Here is a 19,730-nt window from a genome sequence, read left to right as displayed (position 1 = left end):
TTTTTTTTTTTTTTTTTTTTGGTACATGTTGCTCTTTAGCAGTTTTAGAAACACTGAATTTCCATGACTTTCCAGAGGCTCACAAACCAGTGAGTTGTCTCTCCAGGCCCATAGGCATAAGCACTATGGGCCTGTAAGACATAAGCATGAGCTGACTCTTTGAAGGCTTCCATTCATTGTAAAAACTCAAGGGGTTTAAAAGATTGTTTTCTGCAGCTTGTTATTAGAAACGAGCTCAAACTAAAATCCAGTGCTCAAGCACTACACCACRTTTGGCAGGAGTTCAAAGATAATCTGTTGCTTTTAAACCATTCAATTTGATTTGGGGTCAGACCTACATCCAATGCCACAAGGCTGTTTATGCTTCCTTTCTGTGCTTGTAACACTGAGGGTAGTAGAGGAGGGAGTTCTGGCAGGGCCCAGCTCTCAGGGTTTCAGCRTTTTGTGTCCAGCTGTACAAATCCTGGCAGATGCGGCTGACTGGGGTCACTGCTGCTTTCATCCATCGAACAACAACAAAGGGAAATGAGAGTAGAAGATGCATTTTGTTGTCTGAAATACCCACTGCCACCTCYAGCTGCATACTGGGCACAACAAGCCCAGGCTGGGATCCGGAGCGTTGTCCTGAGRAGTAGACAGATAAACCAAACTAGCAGTGACTGGCAAAGCTGAGACTCGCCAACAGTGAACCCTAAAATAACAAGTGACTGTGTGCCTTTAGATGCATTGCTGAGATACAGAGGTACTTTAGTCCAGTCTCTAGTCCAAATCTTTCCTTCAGCTGCTCAAATTCTGTTTTCAAAGAGCGTTTCAGTACACATGGACAGTGACTTCTCTACATCAACGCTTTTTTTTTTTTTTCTGACTTTGATGATGCCCAGCAGTTTTGGATTCTAAAACCTCAAGGTCAGCGTTGCCTGTAGCTTTTACAAAGGATCTGTATAGTTTATCCCCATGCTGGAAGAATCCAAGGAGAATATGGCCAGGCTTGTTGGTGGGGGCTTTTCAGTTTGGGCTTATTCTCCTCAGACGTAAACAYTTCCAAGGCCAGCTTCCAGGTTGACTCCCCTGCTAGCAGGACTTGAAGGCTGTGATGCCTCCATCCCGAAGCRGATCTCTAAAACAGGCCTGAAGCATCACAACTTTTCACTTACAGGAAAGTACAGGATGCCCAATGCTGATGCTAGGGAAACTAGCCACACTGTGTAAGGCACTGGCAAGTACCAGTGATGAAGCATGGGAATATTAACATTTCACACAGTTGCAGCACTTTTTGTCCTCCCATTTCTCCAAGCTTGTCCGTCAGGATGTCTGATGATGCCAGGACCACCTAGTTCACCACCCTGGGCTTTGATAAATAGGTAAAGATATCAGACACGGTGTGTCATTGCCCTCTGCAGYAGCACAGCTCCAGCAGTTGCTCTTAGCACAGTGCCTGAACAGCCCCTCTACCCCTTTCAGCTACACTCAATGCTGGATGTGCTCTGGTCCTATGTGATCCCTGGGTGCTCCCATAGCTGGGCAAGGCTGAGGTTTTTCCATCCTAATGTGCTCCCCGTCCCTTCTCGCTGGATGCCTGCCACTAYGGGAGAGGGAGGAGGTCAGGTGATGGAGCCCTTCGCAGCTCTGGAAACATGTGTCCAGCCAGACCAGACTGGGGGACCATGGGGCAAGTGCTGGGGCAGGAGTGGGGATGTCAGGCAGACGTCCTCTGTAAAGACACTGCCGGTCTGCTCCACAGCAGCGGTGACYGAGGCTGTCTTGACCAGAGGAAGATGGTATATGCCATTGCCCTGAGGTATCGGAAGCCATCTCTGCTCCATTTACAGGACTCAAGCGCCTGAGTTCCCCGGGGTGGCTGTCCTCTTACCATCAGTGCTCCAGTTTTGGACTCAGTTTATAACCAGATGTTAGGCCGAATTTCTGTTGTAAAGGTAAAAACCACTGGTACCGAAGCGCCTTGGGCCGCGACCTAGCTGTGGGCTTTGTGCAGGTAGAACGAGACCCTCGCTGATGGCAGTGGGCGCTGAATTTGGGGTCGCCGGCCCGAGCTACCCCCGAAGAGGGTGTCCCTGCTTAGCCCTCTGCAGGCTGCCTCCTTCCCTAGTGCCTATCTCCAAACCTGCCTTGTCCGTTTGCTCTGCCAGCCTGGYTCAGCCCAGTCTGCCTCCTGCTTCACCCAGCTATCAACCAGCTGCCTCCAGCTTAGGTTGTGAGCTCTTCAGCAGGGCTAGGGCTTCTAAGGACAAAAAACAGCAACGGTGGGTATGCTGTCTTGTACACCAGAAGAAAGCCCCCTCTCCCTCCCTGCTACAAGCAAAAGAGCTGCTTCCCTCCCTAGARAGGGCCCACTGAGAAAGGACACAACTTCTCCGTAGCCCTCTGAGAGCCAGGAGGCATTAGACCTGTGCAGGGAGAGCACCAGCCCTGTGAGCACACGGGGGAGGAGGCCTTGCTCTGGAGGGGTCATGTTCTGGGTTGCTCAGCTGCTCTGGGGATCGATAATCTGGCTGCTGTGACTGCAAACCTGCTCACTGTGTTTCAGGCTGCCCTCTCCTGCTGGAGATGGACAGGCTGCAACCTGCCGCGGAGCACGGAAAAACTCTGGGTCTGGAAAGGGGCACATTATTTATCCGAGACAAACAACAYCTACCTACCTAGCTGAACCTCCCCCTGAAGTCTCCCAACAGGAAGAGGAGAAAGAGGACAGCACCTTACAGGAYGGGTTACACTCAGTCTTTGCACCAAGAGTGACCCTCGGGGACACAGCTACCTGTGTCTGGGAGGAGGGACTGAACCCACCGTGTTTGTGGTTCCTCTAGTTGCAGGCATTAGCCTCTGAGTTGAAGGCGGGTTTCACAGAAGCGATGCAGGAGCTGTCACGAATCCAGCATGGCGAGTATGCCCTGGAGGAGAAGGTCAAGAGCTGCCGCTGTGCCATGGAGGAGAAAGTGGCTGAGATGAAGAACTCCCTCAACACRTTCAAGGTAGGAGCACGACTGGTGGGAGGAATGCCTACCTGCCACATTTGCTCTGGTGGCATGGGGCAGCTCTCTCCCATTGATCCCTCCTACTTGAGAAGGAAATGAATTGGCAATTATTTGCAGATATAGTCAGCACAGTTCCTTTGGCCTTAGGTTCCCCCTACRAAAGAGACCTGAGACTCTCACTCAAATGTAACCTGTGCCTTAGCCTGTTCGGGCTTCTTGAGGGGCTACAAGGCAGTGCCACCTGCCACCTCAAATGCAAAGGGTCCATGTTGAGGGCTGCACACATGACATGCTACGGACAGACGGCATGCTTGAGGACTGCTATGCCCCTGCGCTGTATGTCTCCCTGGGTCAGGTAGGGGCATTTCCTGCAGGAACCAAAGCCGCTAGTGGGCAGGGAACAAATACAAAATCCTAAAGCCTTTTGAAGTTGCATTCCCACGCGGCAGGGAGGAAGCACTGCCTGGCTTGATGTGGCCCAAGAGGCTAAAGACAAAGGGCTGCAGAAAGAGCCTAGCAAGTAGGCTTCATGTGCACTTCAAACCAGCCAGCAGCTCCCTGCCGAAACTGGATGATTGCCTGCAAAGAGGYTGGCAGAGGAACTACTTTATTGTTTTTACGGTAAATTTTCCCCAAGAGGTTTTGCTGAATCAATAATGCCTTGTGAAGGTAAAGAGGGTTACTTTCTGGAAAAGCCTGTTATTGCCCCTGTGGCAGGGAAGAGACAGCTGGCACTAGGCAGAAGGTGGTCCTATGGTCCTAGCTGAACAAGGAAGATGGCAAGAAGCATAAGGGTACATGGTGCTGCTCACAAAGCAGCCAGAGGCAGGGTTATCTCAGACGTCATTATGGGGGGAAAAAGAGGTTTCAAAATCCAGATGGAAGGAGTTATGCTAGCAGCAGAAGGGGTGAAGGCTACTTTCGCTCTGCCTCATTCTCATGTCCATCATCTAACAGTGTGGTTGAGCTCCTGGCGAAACCTTTTCCTTGCTAGGGAGAACCCCCCCCTCGCAATTTACAAGAAACTCTTGAGTTCCTCTTCTCCATTCTGCTGATCATGTTGATGAAACCTGCAGAGATTTCATGTGTCAGAGATCTCTACGTCCATGCCAGGTCTCCTTGAAACTGCCTCAGGACTGCTGAGGGAAGACATACTGACAGTGAGCCACATGCATAGGGAGATTACATTGGGCCTCCTGCCTTTGGGAAACAGGGCTACAAAGAGAGTTTCAAGGCCTGATTGACAAAAACTTATACAYGTGAGTGATCACACTGGGATCTGGACCAACAAGCACAATGTGTGAATACCTATGCTGGCACACCAGGAACATTGTGCTTTTGCTTGTTTCTCAGGAGGAGCTCAGTGATGCAAAGTCAATGATTGAAGAAATCAGTGCCAAGCAGGAGGAAATGCAACAGAAAATCGAGCAGCTGCAGCAAGAGAAGCGGCGAGAATCACGGAAAGTGAAAGCGAAGTAAGGGGCTGAACTCCAGGGCTCCGGATGGGCTTATTAATACTGATGTCCGTTTTGGTTCATTTCCTTATGGCTTAATTTCTCAATCTTTTCCTGCCTATGTGTATGCAGAAACCCTGGTTATTAACGGCAGCTCCAGCCTTCAGTGCACCCCAGGCTTTCAGATATATACTCACTGAGCAAACACAGCAGAAAAACACCAACACTCAGTGGGATTCTAGCAGCAAAAAAGTCCCAGCRGCTCTTGGGGAAACCAAGGCCTGCTGCAATAAACAGACCTACTGGAGACATGTTGGGGCAGGAATAYTTGTGACCATTAAAAGCTGTTGCTATCTGACAACAGCAGTGAGGTTTCCCTTCCCTTCTCCCATTGCCAAGCGTGCACGACTCGATGGGCACRCGAAGGTGCAGTCATGCTCCATTTCTTCGTCACCAGCCTTTTCTACTCTGAGTAGGGACATGCGGGAGCATCTTTTCACACTGCTGGGCCACACTGTTACTGTGAGGAGGCAGACTGCTTGTCCACCTTGGCCCTGATTAGCCTCCCTTTGAAAATGGAGTTTGGATGATGGATTACAACTGCCTTGATGCAAATCTAGGCTAACCCCTGAGCTAATTAAGCCATTTAATTAGCTACGTTCTGCAAAAGAGCAGATCTGAAATAACTTTCTTCTATAGCCAGTGAAAGTTACTTCCACAATATTGTTCATAAACTGCATCAAAGCAAACTCCATTCCTGCTGCCTTGTTCTACTTCTGTCTCTGCGCTTATGCTGGTGCCTGCCACAGCTGTAGTGTAGCTAGAAGCTTCCCCTGTAGCATTCACACTTTTTGTTTCATTCTTTTTATTTGTACAGAAGAGCGCAGAAGGATGACCACGGGTCACAGACAGTACCTACGCCTCTCCAAGGCAGCCCATTTCGATCCATTAACCTCCCAGACCCTGTGCTGATCAATGAAGATTTTACTAGTCTTTTGCACAACGTGACCTATGAAAAAGGTAGGAGACAGCCAGAGTAGGCAAGTGCAGTGATTTCCTCAGGAAAAAAACGTGCAGAAAAGATCCCTAGGGTAGAAGGACACTAGGTTTTGCCCAGGTGCCAACAGCACAGAAAGCGAACAGGGCAGTGCTGCCCCCAGCAGCACTGCTCCTGGGTCTCTGAGCACACCTCAGCACTGTGTCTCAGGAAGGCAAGCATGACCTTGGCGCTAGCCTGGATGCAGATGACTGTGAATTTGCCCTGAGAGCCATTCCTTGACTCCTTCAGCAAAAGGGAAGCAGGCTTCATCTTCTCCCTTGTAATGCTAGTGGTACACACATGACCGAGTAGGAACTCCTGATGGAAATACTACAACTTGTGGATGTGTTCTTGTGTAAGGGAACAGGGCAGAGAAAGAATCACAGGGGACCGGGCTGAGAGGGAACGTGTGGCATCACTGAAAGGATGTACCAGTAATTGATTTGACCATGGGCCATGGGAATTGGTACATTAGCCAGTGTATGGCAGCATCAGGCTGGTGCTGGAGATACCCACCCTGTGATGGTTGTCATTCCCCTTACTAGCTGCTGAAGGCAACCACATGGGGTTAKGGTTACACCTTGACCCAGAGGAACCCTTCTGAATGTCCTTCCTTGTGAAGGTCAGAATCAAAGCTGATGGCTCCAGAGTCTTTCTTTCTATGTTTAACTTCTGGGGGTTTAAATTTGTTTATCACCCTCTTACTATCCAGATAGCAAGATACTAAAAACATACACATTTAAAATGTCAGCAAAGGTACAAAAGTTGAATGAAAATAATGTGCCATTTTCTATTCTGCTCTGCTCAGAATTTGCCCCTCCTCTGCCCTGCTCTGAGGTGGTGCGTCAGCCCGCTCGCACATGTCCCTCATCCCACACCTGCCTCTTACCTGCTTCTCCCACTGCTGTTTCTTTCCAGTTGGCTGACCCCTCCACTCTTAAGTTCCTCCTCACCCAAAATAACAGCAGGCCTCCACTCTCTCACTGTCTGCTGACTTGCATGTCCTGAGCAGACAAGCCAGGACTGCTCATACTCCTCTGAGGTGGTACAGCACCAAGCACAACGGGAGCCCTCATTTACTTGTCTGCAGGTGCTACTGAAACAAAGACGAGAGGCACAATGGTAAAAAGCAGCTTTTTCCTCAGCAGAGGATTTAACAGGGGTTTTCCCAGACCAAAAATGTGAAAGGCTAAAAGATTTGACCATACTGATGGGGTTTGGCAGGAGGAAACCTGCTCTACTGCCATTTTCTCTCATTATGTCTTCCCTTGTTCTTCAACAGTGTCTGACACCAGGATCATGCCAATGGGAGAAGGGAGCGTGAAAGTCATAGCAGGTCCAGGTAGGAAAATATCCAACTGTTAAAAAACAGTAGGACAATGATTCAGTTACAGTGTCTGCTTTATGGCACTGAAGAGATACTTTCAAGGGACGCATTTCACAGCAATGACTTTTCACTGTGCATCTCTCTTTTTATACGGCTGTTGAGGCCTTGTTTATACAAGGCAAGTCCAGGTTCCTGAAGTGCCGAGTAACCAATGGGCAATATGAAGCATTGCTATTCAGCAGGCACAGCACTTCTGCTCCTGCGTTTGTAGGTTCCAAGGGCTTTTGCAGAAAGAAGAATTGAGGCTCACTGATACAGTGAAGACTAATCCCTGAGCCATTCTGCCACGAGGCAAGAGATGGCTTTTACAGAGACTGCCCATCGGTAGAAGTGGTCAGCTGCTTTATTCGTCCACCAGCTTCCAGATAGACTCCTCCACAGACATGCCTGAAGAGCTAGAGAGAGAACAGTTAGTTTTCTGTGACAAAATAAAAATGTGTAAGAAATAAGAGAAAGATCTGGTGAGGGCACATTAAGGATCCTGGCCAAACAAATGAACAGGAAAACAAACAAACAAACAAACAAAAACAAACAAGGTAGATGAGAACCACCACCAGAAGTTTACAACACTCACCAGTAGTATGGCTCTTTCATCTCAATCCACTGGAAGAAAAAAAGAGGACAAAAACTACGGAAGATGGTTCACTGCAAACCAAATTCAAATTACTTGTGTTAAAGCAATTCTAGCCCTACGGCACTAATGTGTCTTCCCCTGCCTTGTGATTTAATAGCCTCAGACTACCTGTCCTGCTCCTGCTGCATAATCGCATTACACTAACAAAAACTTTAAGATCTATGACAGTTTATATCCACTGAGAGTGACATTTAAATCCTAATTCTAATCATAATTCCCATTTCTACAATACTTGTCAATAAATGTCATATTATTGAGTCCTGAAATGTCCTAAAATCTTGTAGTACAACCATGCCTGGAATATGTATTTTTTCTTTCTAGCATGTATATCTAATTTTGAACCTTATTTGGTCAGAAAATAATCAAGTTTGAAAAAATGCTGGAAGAGTGCAGAACCTCGTTTTGCTTAAGTGCTCATCAACTGCACTTCTGTTTGGAGTTGTGTATTAATTCTATGAGGCTATACCACTTGTCAAGCACCAAGAGTGCTTCAAGCTCCCTTTTCATTATAGGGAAAATAATACGTTAGCTGCCTGCTGAAGGACGAATACCTATTGACCGAGACGTCACAGTCCACACCACTGTTTGCTATTGCAGGAGCAGCCATAGAGGCAGACGACGGCCTCAAGCCTTCCTTGACAACAGACGGTCAGGCAAAGGTGCATCTRCCATCGACAGTGTGGAAGCAGCCCAAGGACACCAAGGAGTGGGGAGATGAATATATATCCAAAGAGCAACCAGAGAGAGGGAAAGATATGGGCCAGAGCAGATACAGCTCAGCAGACAACATTATATGTGAACCCTCTTTGGCTGGTAAGGGCAGAGGGGAAACCTGCAGCCAGAGAGGCTCAGGGCTGCACCTGGTGGGAGCTAGCAATGACTCTTTGTAGACAAACAAGCCAGTTTCCTCYGCCTGGAGGGAATCCCTCAGGGCCTCAGAGTCCCCAGGACTCCTGGCTTTTGTATTTGCTGGTCGAGGCCACCAGAGAAGTCACACCAAATACACTCTGCACCCAGGACACCCATCCTCCACTCCACAACCCAGCAGGTTCAGAGTGCTAGTGGGGCTGTGAGAATGCAGCTGGGGAAGTGGGTGTAAAATACAACTTCTCATTTTGCAGGGAACTGGATGTGAACCTATGGTATGAGCTGTTTTGCCCTTGGTTGCTTGTTTTGTTTTTCCTAGGATCTTTGAAAAAAGCTGGAATCCATGAGGTGAAACACATCTTGATATAGCATCAGGCTAGAATGACACTCCTTTTATGATTTAGTGTCGGATCATCAGGCCAAATGCAGTCTAACATGATGCTGTCCTTTTTTTTATTATTTTTTTTAAACTTAACCATTTTTTGGTGGAAGCTAAAAGGCAGAACATTGCTTTGGAGCTGCTGGAGTCAGAAAGGAAATATGTCATCAACCTTTCCCTAATCCTGAAAATCAAGGCCACATTGCAAGGACCAGATGTGAAAAGGAGCACCAAAGAGAGAAGGTATTTGACTTAGTATGCACTTTCTTTAGTCAATATTCTTTCTGTTTCATTATCTCACCCAGTTCATGCACACAGAGATATTTAAACATTTAAAGCTTATTTCTAATTGAAAATTGGAGGCACTGGAAAGTTTTTGTAGGGATTAAAGACATTCCTGTCTGTTTGTTGAAGTAGCAAATCCCTGAAAAGCTGTAAATTTGTATGATTCAAGACAGATACTGCAGTTTCCTCCTGACAGACTGATGTGGTTGGCAGGTACTTTACAAAGACTTCAAGGAAAAAAAATCACACCAATTATTTTGTTTTAGGTCATTTCAACTGGATTTGATGTATTTGTTAAACTGAATAGAGAGGTTTCATTTCAAGTTTCTCAGCCCCTGAGCCTGCAGATGCTGGGGTCTCTGACCATATTGCATTTCACACAATACACTGTGCCCAGGCCAGAGGCATTCTTAGAGTCATTTGACAGAAGGACATTGTGGGACATTTGGCACATGGGTAGATATGGACTCAGCTAAACAGTTTCACGATGGACACAGTTCATACTGAAACATTTTGATAGTGCCAAGTGAGTTTTCACTTTTGCTTTTTTTTCCCTGGGAAATTTCCATCTGGCAAAATATTTTGATATTTGATATTTTCATCCTGATTCTGGATAAAATCAGCATGAAGTGACAGAGAGGCAATGGCACATTTTGATCAGCTCTGCATCAGCAAAGTAGTTCATTAAAGGGCCCAACAAATAATCCAATATACAAAGCTGAGGAGCACTCCTCCAAGCACTCCATGGGATTGCTAAGGACCATGATCCTTCTCCATTAGTCAAAGTAGCCTGGGTTGTTGTGGAGATTCTGGTTGGCTACACAAAGCATTGGAGAAGTCAGCCTAAGAAACCCTCAAAACACGAGTAACTCACTAGAGAGGATACCTGCATGTACACAATGCCTGAAACAGGGCCTCCTGGTCCAGCCAGGACTCCAGCAAAAATGGTTAATAACTCTGTATAAAGCAAGCCCATGCTGACTGCCTGTGAGCATGAACTTCAGCAGTACATGCCTAGGGCCTTGAGATTTAATTCAGTGTTTCTGCTTTATGTCTGATATTCTCTCCCTTCAGTTTCTTCCCCAACTCTTTGCGGTACTTGGTCCAGCAGCACGTCGATTTACTTCATGCTCTACAGGAAAGAGTCTTGAGCTGGCCACGCCAAGGGATTCTAGGAGACATCTTCCTGAAGTTAACAAATGATGAGGTATGTTATGGACCTCTCTGGGCAGTTCTGCTATGATGCATGACATTGTGCTGGGGTCAGGCAAAACAGTATGTCCCACAGGAGGGCCGAAACAGCTTGCAACAGAGGGGCTGTGCTGTGAAGCTGTGCCTAGAGTAAGTGATGTGCAGTGGTGTGGTCGGACCAAATTCTGTAGCCCCAAGTAAAACAGCACCTTCACAGTCCTATCATTTTTTTTATCTGCCAATGTGCCAGCACCTCCTTCCCAGGCTGAAGGTCTGACCAACACCTGGTAAGGTGTGGGACCTTTCCTGGAAGGATGTCACCTCAAATCTGATTTGACACATTTTTGAATTTTAAGAGTGTCATAACGGTAAAGTTTTCTCCTTTCCAAGCTCCTCCAAACCATCTGCTACACAGTTTTATACACTGTATTCACCAGCTGAACCCATTTCAGTAAACATACTTCCTCGTGAAGTCCCAAGTCTTGAAAACTTTACACAGCTAGGAGTTCTGCTGAGCTCAAGAGCGATGCGGGGGAATAAAGAGAGTTTCTTGTTCTGGCTGACTCTGTGGCTAAAAAATCTCTCCTAAATTTCCTTCTTTCTTTCTTTCTTTCGAGAACAATTTTCTGGACTACTATGTTGCTTACCTGAGGGACTTGCCAGAATGTATCTCTCTGATCCACGTGGTGATCCTGAAGGAGGTAAACTTCCTTCTGCATCCTTGCTTCACAGACACCTAAGGGCAGCGTGCGTGCTTGGCTCTCCTCCCGTTGTGTCTTCCCACAGCTGCACACCCCTGCCAATTCTGAGAATCCATTTGTTCTGTTATCAAATACCAGTTTCCAGAACACTGCCATGGCTCATGGTGGTTAGGACCTACTAAAGGCAGCTTTAAACATGTTCACCACTACACATAAACAAAACTATATCCCTGCTGTGACAGGAAACAGTATCTCAGATCAAACCTTCTGGAAAGTTCTCCTATGCAAATCCTATCCAGACCTCTCCCAGGAAAATAAGACTGCTTGCTGGAAAACAGAGGACTCATTCGAACAGGCAGAAGAGCAGCAAGGTTTTAAGTGCTAAAGTGTTTCCTCAGAGAGACAACATTCTCTATTGTTCAGCTTTACGTATTTGGTCTCGCATCCCTGATTCTTGGTTTTAATCAGGAAAGTTAAATGCAAGGGTAGTTTTAAAATGCAATAACTAAAACAACACTAACTTTCTTCCAAGACATTCAAGGGTCTATCCCATTTTGTCCAATTCACTTTGGGCCTAAACTAAGGCCTTCATTCTGAAAAGCAATGTCTGCTCAGGATTTCAATGAAACTTAACCAGTGCACTTTAAACATACACGCGTACTTAATTAGGCTGAGTGTGACCCATAGATAACCCCTAGACCTGAAGAATTTCATCTCTGGGACTAGCATTGCTGGTGAAAGGAGCTGCAACTACCCCTTCCAGAAGCAAGATGGGGACTCTTGCATTGCCATGCACAATTGTCGCTTGACTGTCCTGCTCCTGTGAATTGCTGTAACTACTTAAGGCAAAGTGCTCAATAAACACCAGAACTATTTGGATGCAGACATATTTTATGGGTAGGAGTGACTCTGATTTGTTTTCTCTGTTTCAGGTAGAAGAAGAAATCAAATCTGATCTCTACATTCTGTTCTTCCATATAGTCCAGCGAATCCCTGAATACCTTATTCATCTACAGGTAGGGCCCTAGAATGGAAACTGTCTTGTTGAATTCTTATGACAACACATGTCTTTTATCTCAGAGCTGGCTTTTGGGCCAGCTACAGGGCCTTTGGCCAACTTAATGGGCTTTGTGAACAAACCTTTGAAAGGGAAAGTCAGCTGAGAGTGCCTTGATTTTCATTTTTCATCTGCAACTTGTTTCTGTTTGCCAGTTTCCCCACTGGGCCTGATGGCACCAGCCCCTGTCCCTCAGGAAACCAAAAGCTGCGCTGCCTGCTGCTCAGAGAACAGCAGGCCAGAGATGGGGCATGTCTCCAGTGAGCTGAGCTCTTGCAACAAGCTGCCCCCCCCTGCGGAGCAATCCACATGCCTGGGAGCTGAGAGAGAGCTGCTCCTAGAGGCAAAGGACCTTTCCTCTACAGAGCTGCCTGATAAACAGAGTTCTGGTTTGCAGGAAGGTTATTTGAATTGTACTAAAGCATTGCAGACAAGGCAAATACCAACATAGGAGCAAAGAAGAAACTGTTTACCCAATTTTGGATTTATTCAGTGCTAGACTCCACCACTGCACCTCCCACACCCCCAGCTTACATTTATGCTAGTTACTGGTGTGTTTGTACTGGAAGAGCAGCAGACAGGCACTGTCTAAGTCCCTCAGAAACTGGTGCTGCCCAGGAGAGTTCCCCCAGGGCCTATGCAGTGCTGTGTGCACTCCATAGGGCCAGTCCATGGTCCCAATAGTACCTTTTCCCCAGAAAGGGTTAGGACATCCTCCAAACAGCCTGCTTTCCTCTGTGCCCCAGAATGTCCTGAAGTTTACGGAGCAAGAGCATCCTGATTATTATCTGCTGCTGGTGTGTGTGCAGCGCCTCCGGGTTTTCATCTCACACTACAGCCTCCTCTTCCAATGCAACGAGGACCTGCTCATACAGAAGCGCAAAAAACTGAAGAAGTAAGCACAACACCCTCGTTCTCTCTAACACAGGGAAAGGGGGGTGAGGGCAGCCTAGAAATGTGGGGTGTAGGTCCAGGCAAGGTAAAAAGGTACATGGCTTAATTGAAGTGAAACACAGCCCCTTGCTTATGAACGCTGGAGAAGGCCAGCTGTTGGCATCTATCCTCCAATCTGAGGTCAGACTTGCGTTGGGCCCTTACCTGTAACTCTGGGAGTGAAGAGAAATTTAGTTTAATCCTAAACATAGCTGCCATATGTTTTATTGGAACATTTGATTCCTTAACCTGATAGCAAAATCACTCACCGCTGGCAGAATACAGCGGGGTTTAGCTGCTTCAACAGATCAGGGTCCTGGGGAAGTCCAGGCCTGTGGCCTGAAGCCCTTATAGGCTACACAAGAGATCAAGAGAGAACGGTGTTACCTTATTTTACTGGGGGAGTGGGGTGGGGGGAACAAAAGCCTCCTATAACTTGTTTGAGATGAGTCATAGACACTGAACCTAGACTCCTCAATTCTAGTTCAGGAGTCTTCCCTGAAATCAGGTTTTTTTTAATCAAATCCCAGTTATCTTTGCTGCTTGTGATAATTCACTGGGGGAGTAGGACAAAGGGAGAAAAATTGCAGCCATGCTGCTTTAGATCAGATTTCAGGGAAGTTTCCCAACATAGAGCTGGAAAAGACTGCTGGGGAGGGACTGCTATCATGAGAGGTTTTAAGAACAGAATAGAAAGACTACTGCCTATGACAGACTAGGTGGGACAGGTCTTTCCTTGGGTGGGAAGAAGTGAAGGGGAATATTAAGGTCCCTCCCAGGCCTTTTTTCTGTGATTCTACACACTCGTGCTCATTCCCTGCCTTATTTCTTAGCACGACGATGGATTTCTCCTCCCTCAGGTCGTCCCTGGTGAAGCTGTACAAAGGTCTCACCTCCCAGTGCACGAGCCAAGAGGTTTCTCCAACACCAAGTGCGACCTCTATCCGGGACAGCGGGATCCACTCTGAAGAAACCATACAGTCGTTTCCACCAGCACCTTCCTCTGGCACAACAACCCCGTAAGCCTCTTGTCCTAGCACAAGACTGTCAAAGTAGGATGAAAATTCTCTCCTCTCCCATACTATGCCAGTGATGCTAGGCAGTAACAGACGGTCACCACCAAGGCTACTCCCCCAAGTACACACAGTGAGATGAGGGGCTGGCTCCTTCCTGCCATCCACTATCACTAGCTTACGAGCAGGCAACACTTCAGAGCTGGATGCCAATGGTATCATTAGCTGCTAGCTGTCCTAACGGAGTGTGCCAGGGAGGGATGCATTTGTGCAAGGCTGGCAGCAGGGTGCACAGCAGTGCTCTGAATAATTCACTGACTGGCATGTTACAAGAGCTAGGGAACAGGACTGAATAGGAGGTTTCAAACTAGCAAAAAAAAGGAGTTTTCCGCACAGCATGTCATTAAACTATGGGACTCAATGTCACAGGATACAGATTCAAAAAGTGACAGGACTAATTTAAGGAAGACAGGTAACACTGCAGTCTCTGGCCATCTCTAACTTATTGATAGGTGCCAGCTAAGAAGATGATCAGAGAAAGAACATGCTAGGTTTGCCTTATTTCTTACTTCAGCCTACCAGGCTGAATGAACCTGTGGGCTGCTCTTTTGGAAACTGTTCCTGCAGACAGAATGACTCTTACTTTTAATACTGTCTAGGCCAGGTGTTGGCTAGGGAGACATGTGGGTTCACTGATCCTACAGCACTGTCCCATGAGTTCCTGGATACGTACAGCAACTGCTCATTAAGAGAAGTTGCCCCCTTTTTTCCCTGCTGGGAACTAGAAATATTTGATGAGACTTGGCAAATGTCTGTCACCTAAATAAGTTGAGATGCACACACAGAATTACAGAAATATTCGTTGAAAGGGGCCACTGAAGCCTCCATCCAATCTCCTGCTCATAGCAGGACTACTGCTAACATTAGATGAGCTGTGGCTTTATCCAGCCTCTGTTTTGAAAAGCCGCTCAGGATGGAGACTCTGGAGACTCCCATGTCTCTCACGATCCCCCTAATGAATTTTTTCTCTGCTACTGTCCAACCTGAAACTCCAAAGCCAAAACTTGTGGCTGTTGTAGTTCACTATATTGTGTGATATTACAGAAATTTTGGCCTCACCGTTTTTTCTGAATGACCTTCCAAAGTAGTTGTTGAATGTTATTAAATCAGTTCCCAGCCTTCTTTTCATCAGAGTAGCCAAGCCCAGCTCCCTTCTCTCACTGGTGGTGTGCTCCAGAGCCCTGACTGGCTTGGTAGCCCCCACTAGCCCCTCTCCAGTTTCTCCAGATCCCCCCCCTGAACTCGAGGACCCAACACTGGACATGATCCAGGTGGGGCCTCATCAGTGCTGAACAGAGGGTGAACAATAATTTCCCTGGCTCTGCTGGTGATGGGGCTTCTAAAACAAACCAGGACAGGGTTTGTCTTGTCTGCGATGAGAGCACACTGCTGGCTCTTTTGCACCCTGGCATTTGTTGTAACCCCAAGTTCACAGAAGAGCTGCTGCTCAGCCCAAATCTCCCAGTCTGGCCTAACGCATGCCGTTATCCTGCTCCGAGGTAGAACTCCACGTCTCCTCCTTCAACAACACAAGGCTTTTCTTGCACCAGATCTCAAGTTGACTAAGGTCCCTCTGGACTGAAGGGCTGCTGTTTGTCATGTCAGTCACCTCCCTAGCTTAGCGTCATCTTCAAATACTCGAATGCTGCATTGGCATTCCCAAGCAACACAAGCCACAGCTGCTGCAGGAGCTGCTGCCAGCATGCCTGCATGGGCAGCCTGAAATTAAGTCAGGATCACAGCACAGCATGTATACTGGAGTATGAAAAGCATTACTGCCTAGCCCCAGATCCCCTCCTTTTTCACTCAGAAGGGAAGGGTTACCCAGACTGCCAGTGATGAGCATAAAATCATTCTTTCTCCCATTCCATTGTGTCTCCAGTGGATAGCAGCATTACTTTCTTAACTAGGGCTTTTTAAGTGTGGGGACGTGCGTACCTAGTGCCTCCCCTGATGCAGGACTCTCCACTGACTTCTCTGGCACACATGGAGGGTAGCAACTCTCCAGGCATCCTCGACATTTTTCCAGACAGAATTACCTCCCAAGACAGGCCCCTACATTACAAATGGGAAGGAAGGTGAAAATCCAGAATGGGGATGAACAGGAAGGAGAAGGAACAGCCAGCATCTTTCTTGATTTCTATCTGTTAAATGTTGTAGAGCTCAAAAGTGACCCAAAACTACTGGACAAGCAGTCCTATCCCTGCAGGTTTGCTCCTGCTAATCCCTCTAGACAATTTCAATAAAAGGCAGCTCTGTTACTGTTCTCCAAGATACTAAAATACCTTTAGGTATTAAAAACAAGAGGATGGGGGAGAGGGAGGGGCTTGCCAGGCTGTCTCTCTGTCATCCTTTTGTACTCCACTTCCTTCTGGGTTTTTTTTGTTTTGTTTCTGATTTTTAAGGCATTTGATGCCCCAGATGAAGAAATCCCAGCCAGCTGTGATGGAGAACATCCAGGCTGTAAAGCCCCCTGACTGGGAAATGGAAAGTAGAAAACATGAGAGGCCAGAAAACATCCTTGCATCCTCTCAGCTCACGGAGCAGGAACTCAAGGCTCTGACAGCCCCCTTACAATCTATCCCCGAAATGGAGTATGAAGCACCGCCAGCTGATGCGGTGGGAAACACTGAGAGAGCCATCAGGACCTCTGTGGAGCTGCTGCAGGATGCGAGGAACTTTGCGCCAAGCTATGAAGAGTTTGATTACCCTGGGGAAGTTTTCACGCTGCCAGGCCCCTATGAAGATGATGCCTTCCAAAACCTTGCTCTCTTTGAGAATTGCTCCCCAGCCTCTTCTGAATCCAGCTTAGACATTTGCTTCCTTAGGCCTGTTAACTTCACATCAGAACCGGAGAGGACAGATCATGCCTTACAGCCATTGCCTAAGAGCTGTACTCCTGTAAGCAGCAGTACTTACAAGCGTGAGATGTTCCACAGTAAAGGCAAGCAGCTGAGCAGGTCCCTGAAGGAGCTGCCGAGGAGCGCTGAGGGCGTGAGCACCAGACTCTACAGCACGAGGAGCAGCAGTGGGAGCCGGCTGCAGCAGAAGCAGGAGAGAAATGTCCAGCCTCACATGATCTCAGCTTCATCTCGAAGCTCCCAAAGGAGCTACTTCCCCCCACAGAGAGGAGCGGGTGAAAAACAGAGCTTTTTGGAAGTAAGGAGGCTAAAGTAGGAGGAGAAAAGAAAGGCACGTGGTGGTGCAGAAGCAGCAGCAGGAGAGAGATCTGAGATACAGTTAGGCGAGAACATGCCAAAATAGCTTCCAAGTCTGCACATTCAAAACCCTCATCTGCATACACATATCCAAGGGAGGGACAAGATGCAGGACAGCTCCTTTTCACACATCTCTCCCCCAGAAACAAACATGGGCTTGAGACACGCAGCTGGCTGAGTGCAGGGCTCTATCACCCTGGAGACAAGCTAGCCTCTCATGTTTCTTTAGCTGTCACTGAGCTCCCCTTACAAGTAAATGTTGTTTCTAATCAGGGCCATGAGGTATGAGCAAAGCTGTTTGAAATGAGTGCTATAGGTCGACACTCAGTTAAAAAAGTGTCCTTCCACCTGCTGTGAGAAGGAGTGCTGGGATCAGAAATGAAAGATCAGATCCTCAGCTGGTGTAAACCAGCATGACTCTGCCAAGTCAACTCATTTGCACCAATAAGGATCTGGTCTATGGGTTTTGTTTCACCTGCATTTGCTCTATGGCCCTTGGAGCCATGCTGAAGTCTGTGGGAAAACAGACAGAGCCCAGCAACTGCATCCCTGTCCCCTAAAGAACTACTGGCATGGTAGGCGGCACTCCAGCCCTGCAGGGACACCAGGCCTTGCAGGAACAGTGTTTTTGCAGTTTGCAGTGCCTAACTCAGAGTTAGCTTTGACCTGGAGTAGTCAGGGGAGAAGGCATGAATGAACATCCCTGTGCCCTTTACACTTCCTTAGGAAGAGGCCTAGGTGCTAGGCTAGTTCCACTCTGCAACCTGGAGAAACACCTGCCTGTTCAAATGAGGCAAGGTATACGGAGGTTGCAGATGCAGATGATGATGGGAGAAATGTTCCTGACAGCCTGACTGAAAAGGCAGCAGGAAAATCTCAAAGAAAAGAAAGAGAAAAGCATAGCAACTGGAAGAGGTGGTGGAGAGCTGAGCAGGAGAGGTAAAGCATAGAGAGAAGAGCTGTTGGGACACAGCCCACCCTGAAAAAAAGAACGTGCCAGCTGCTTGGCACCTGCCTGCACAGAGCAGAGTGCAGATGGGAAGTTAGTCCAGAACAGCTGCTGTGTGTTGGGTACAACTTGTGTAGGGCACAGGCTCCCCTAAAGGAGACCACTGCAGCAGTGGTAGGCTGAACTGGAGAAAAGGGGGTCTGTACAGAGCCACACTGAGAGGGAATTGGCCATTTCCTGAAAGGGGGAGAGGAGATCTTTCAGTGGCACATTTACCACAAGGTGTGTGTGCTAACGAAAGCCTCTTGCTCCACAGATATACAACCAGGGAGCTGCAGAGCCAACAGAAGAGTCTCTCCCATCCTATCAGCTAGGGATGCCTCCCTCTTCTAAGGTAAATGGAGTTCACAAGTGAAGAGGGGGCGGGAAGGAGCTGCTCCTTCAACTCCTCATGCTGCTTGCTCCTTCATTGACCAAAGAAGGGGCTAGCAAGGCCTCTCTACACAGAAAGGTTAGTGAGAAAGGCTTCAGTTCCCTCTAACAGTGCCTCTCCATTCTTCTGCCAATGCCTGGCTTCACAAAGCCAGCAGCAAGCTCTCTGCAGAGGTGCCAGTGCTGCTGAGACCCGACTGATGTGTTGTGTCCAGCCTCACCAGCATCTCCTCATTCACCAGGGCTCTCCTAGCACAGAGAGAGAGAGAGAGAGAGAAAGAAAAAGGGACGAGGACGTGAGGTTGCAAACGCTGGTTAAATTGTCTTTTCCCTTTTAGGAGCTCCATGCAGAAGACAACACCAGGTTCTGCCAGAAGGATGACAATGAGCAAACATCCTTCAGCGACCACAACCCGCGGCACGAGCCCAAGGGGGGTTTCCGGAGCTCCTTCCGCAAGCTCTTCAAAAAGAAATAAGCAGCCCCGAGAAAGGCAGGCCGCAGCCTAAGCGCGACAGTGCTTCCCCAGGTCCCTGAGGGTGGAGACAGACAGCGAGGCCCTGAGATCCCCCCCTTGGCTAACACAGTAGGAGGAGGGGTCGGGGAGAAGAGATGGTCACAGCTGCCTCACAAATGCAGCTCTTCCTGCTCTTCCTAGCACGGGGGAGGGCCAGGCTATGGGTTGAAGCAGAGCTCAGCCAGCAGGTCCAGTAAGCACAGGAACTTGCTAGCTTTCACCCCTGCCTGTCTTGAACCTAACTTTCCTTGGAGTTTTGGAAAGCTTTGGCCAAATCTCAGTCTCTTCTCCTCCCCTCATTCCCCAATGTTGCTTGATTTTCCATACATTTCTGCTCTTCCAAATTCAAACCAAGGCTAATTTGGGCTCACCCACAACATAAAGGTTTTGTCTTTGCAGCATTTGCATCCTGGCCAGAAGTCTGAAGTTCTCCTCTTTCCCACACTTTCTAAAGAAAACCCATCATCAAAGATATTTTCCAGGAGGCCAGCTCACATTACCCAGCTGGAGGAGACCTAATAAGTATCAGCTAAAGGACTCAAGCTTTGTACTACTTACTCAGCAGCATCCTTTCTTTTGGACTTCCATCAGTCCCTGAAATCCTGCTCTACCTGTTATTCAATGCG

General features: G+C 47.8%; 1 protein-coding gene and 1 long non-coding RNA gene across 3 annotated transcripts in view; one reads left to right on the top strand and one right to left on the bottom strand.

Moving 5' to 3' along the window:
• ARHGEF33 (Rho guanine nucleotide exchange factor 33) overlaps positions 1–19,065 on the top strand; it is a 24,590-nt gene extending 5,525 nt beyond the window's left edge. The window contains exons 3-16 of one of the 2 annotated variants that reach the window (XM_085311332.1): positions 2,823–2,987; positions 4,344–4,465; positions 5,322–5,464; positions 6,766–6,819; positions 8,102–8,317; positions 8,864–8,993; positions 10,110–10,242; positions 10,844–10,927; positions 11,860–11,943; positions 12,731–12,879; positions 13,751–13,936; positions 16,396–17,149; positions 18,474–18,551; positions 18,928–19,065. In XM_085311332.1, coding sequence (XP_085167458.1) covers positions 2,823–2,987; positions 4,344–4,465; positions 5,322–5,464; positions 6,766–6,819; positions 8,102–8,317; positions 8,864–8,993; positions 10,110–10,242; positions 10,844–10,927; positions 11,860–11,943; positions 12,731–12,879; positions 13,751–13,936; positions 16,396–17,149; positions 18,474–18,551; positions 18,928–19,065 — 2,436 coding nt within the window. Of the gene's footprint in view, positions 1–2,822; positions 2,988–4,343; positions 4,466–5,321; positions 5,465–6,765; positions 6,826–8,101; positions 8,318–8,863; positions 8,994–10,109; positions 10,243–10,843; positions 10,928–11,859; positions 11,944–12,730; positions 12,880–13,750; positions 13,937–16,395; positions 17,150–18,473; positions 18,552–18,927 lie in introns of both variants that reach the window. The other variant, XM_085311341.1, reaches the window with a different exon arrangement.
• On the bottom strand, positions 10,864–14,095 carry LOC146601121 (uncharacterized). Its single transcript, XR_014896623.1, has 3 exons — positions 13,811–14,095; positions 12,672–12,847; positions 10,864–11,031 (listed from the first exon to the last, which is right to left on the bottom strand). It is a non-coding gene; the product is annotated as an uncharacterized LOC146601121 (long non-coding RNA).
• Positions 19,066–19,730: the final 665 nt, after the last annotated feature.

This window comes from Rhea americana, unplaced genomic scaffold, assembly GCF_003343005.1.
Source record: "Rhea americana isolate MKP2758 unplaced genomic scaffold, rheAme1 scaffold_109, whole genome shotgun sequence".
Taxonomy (NCBI): domain Eukaryota; kingdom Metazoa; phylum Chordata; class Aves; order Rheiformes; family Rheidae; genus Rhea; species Rhea americana.
The sequence above is the reverse complement of the archived record's forward strand: the minus strand, read 5'-3'. Positions and strand labels throughout refer to the sequence as shown.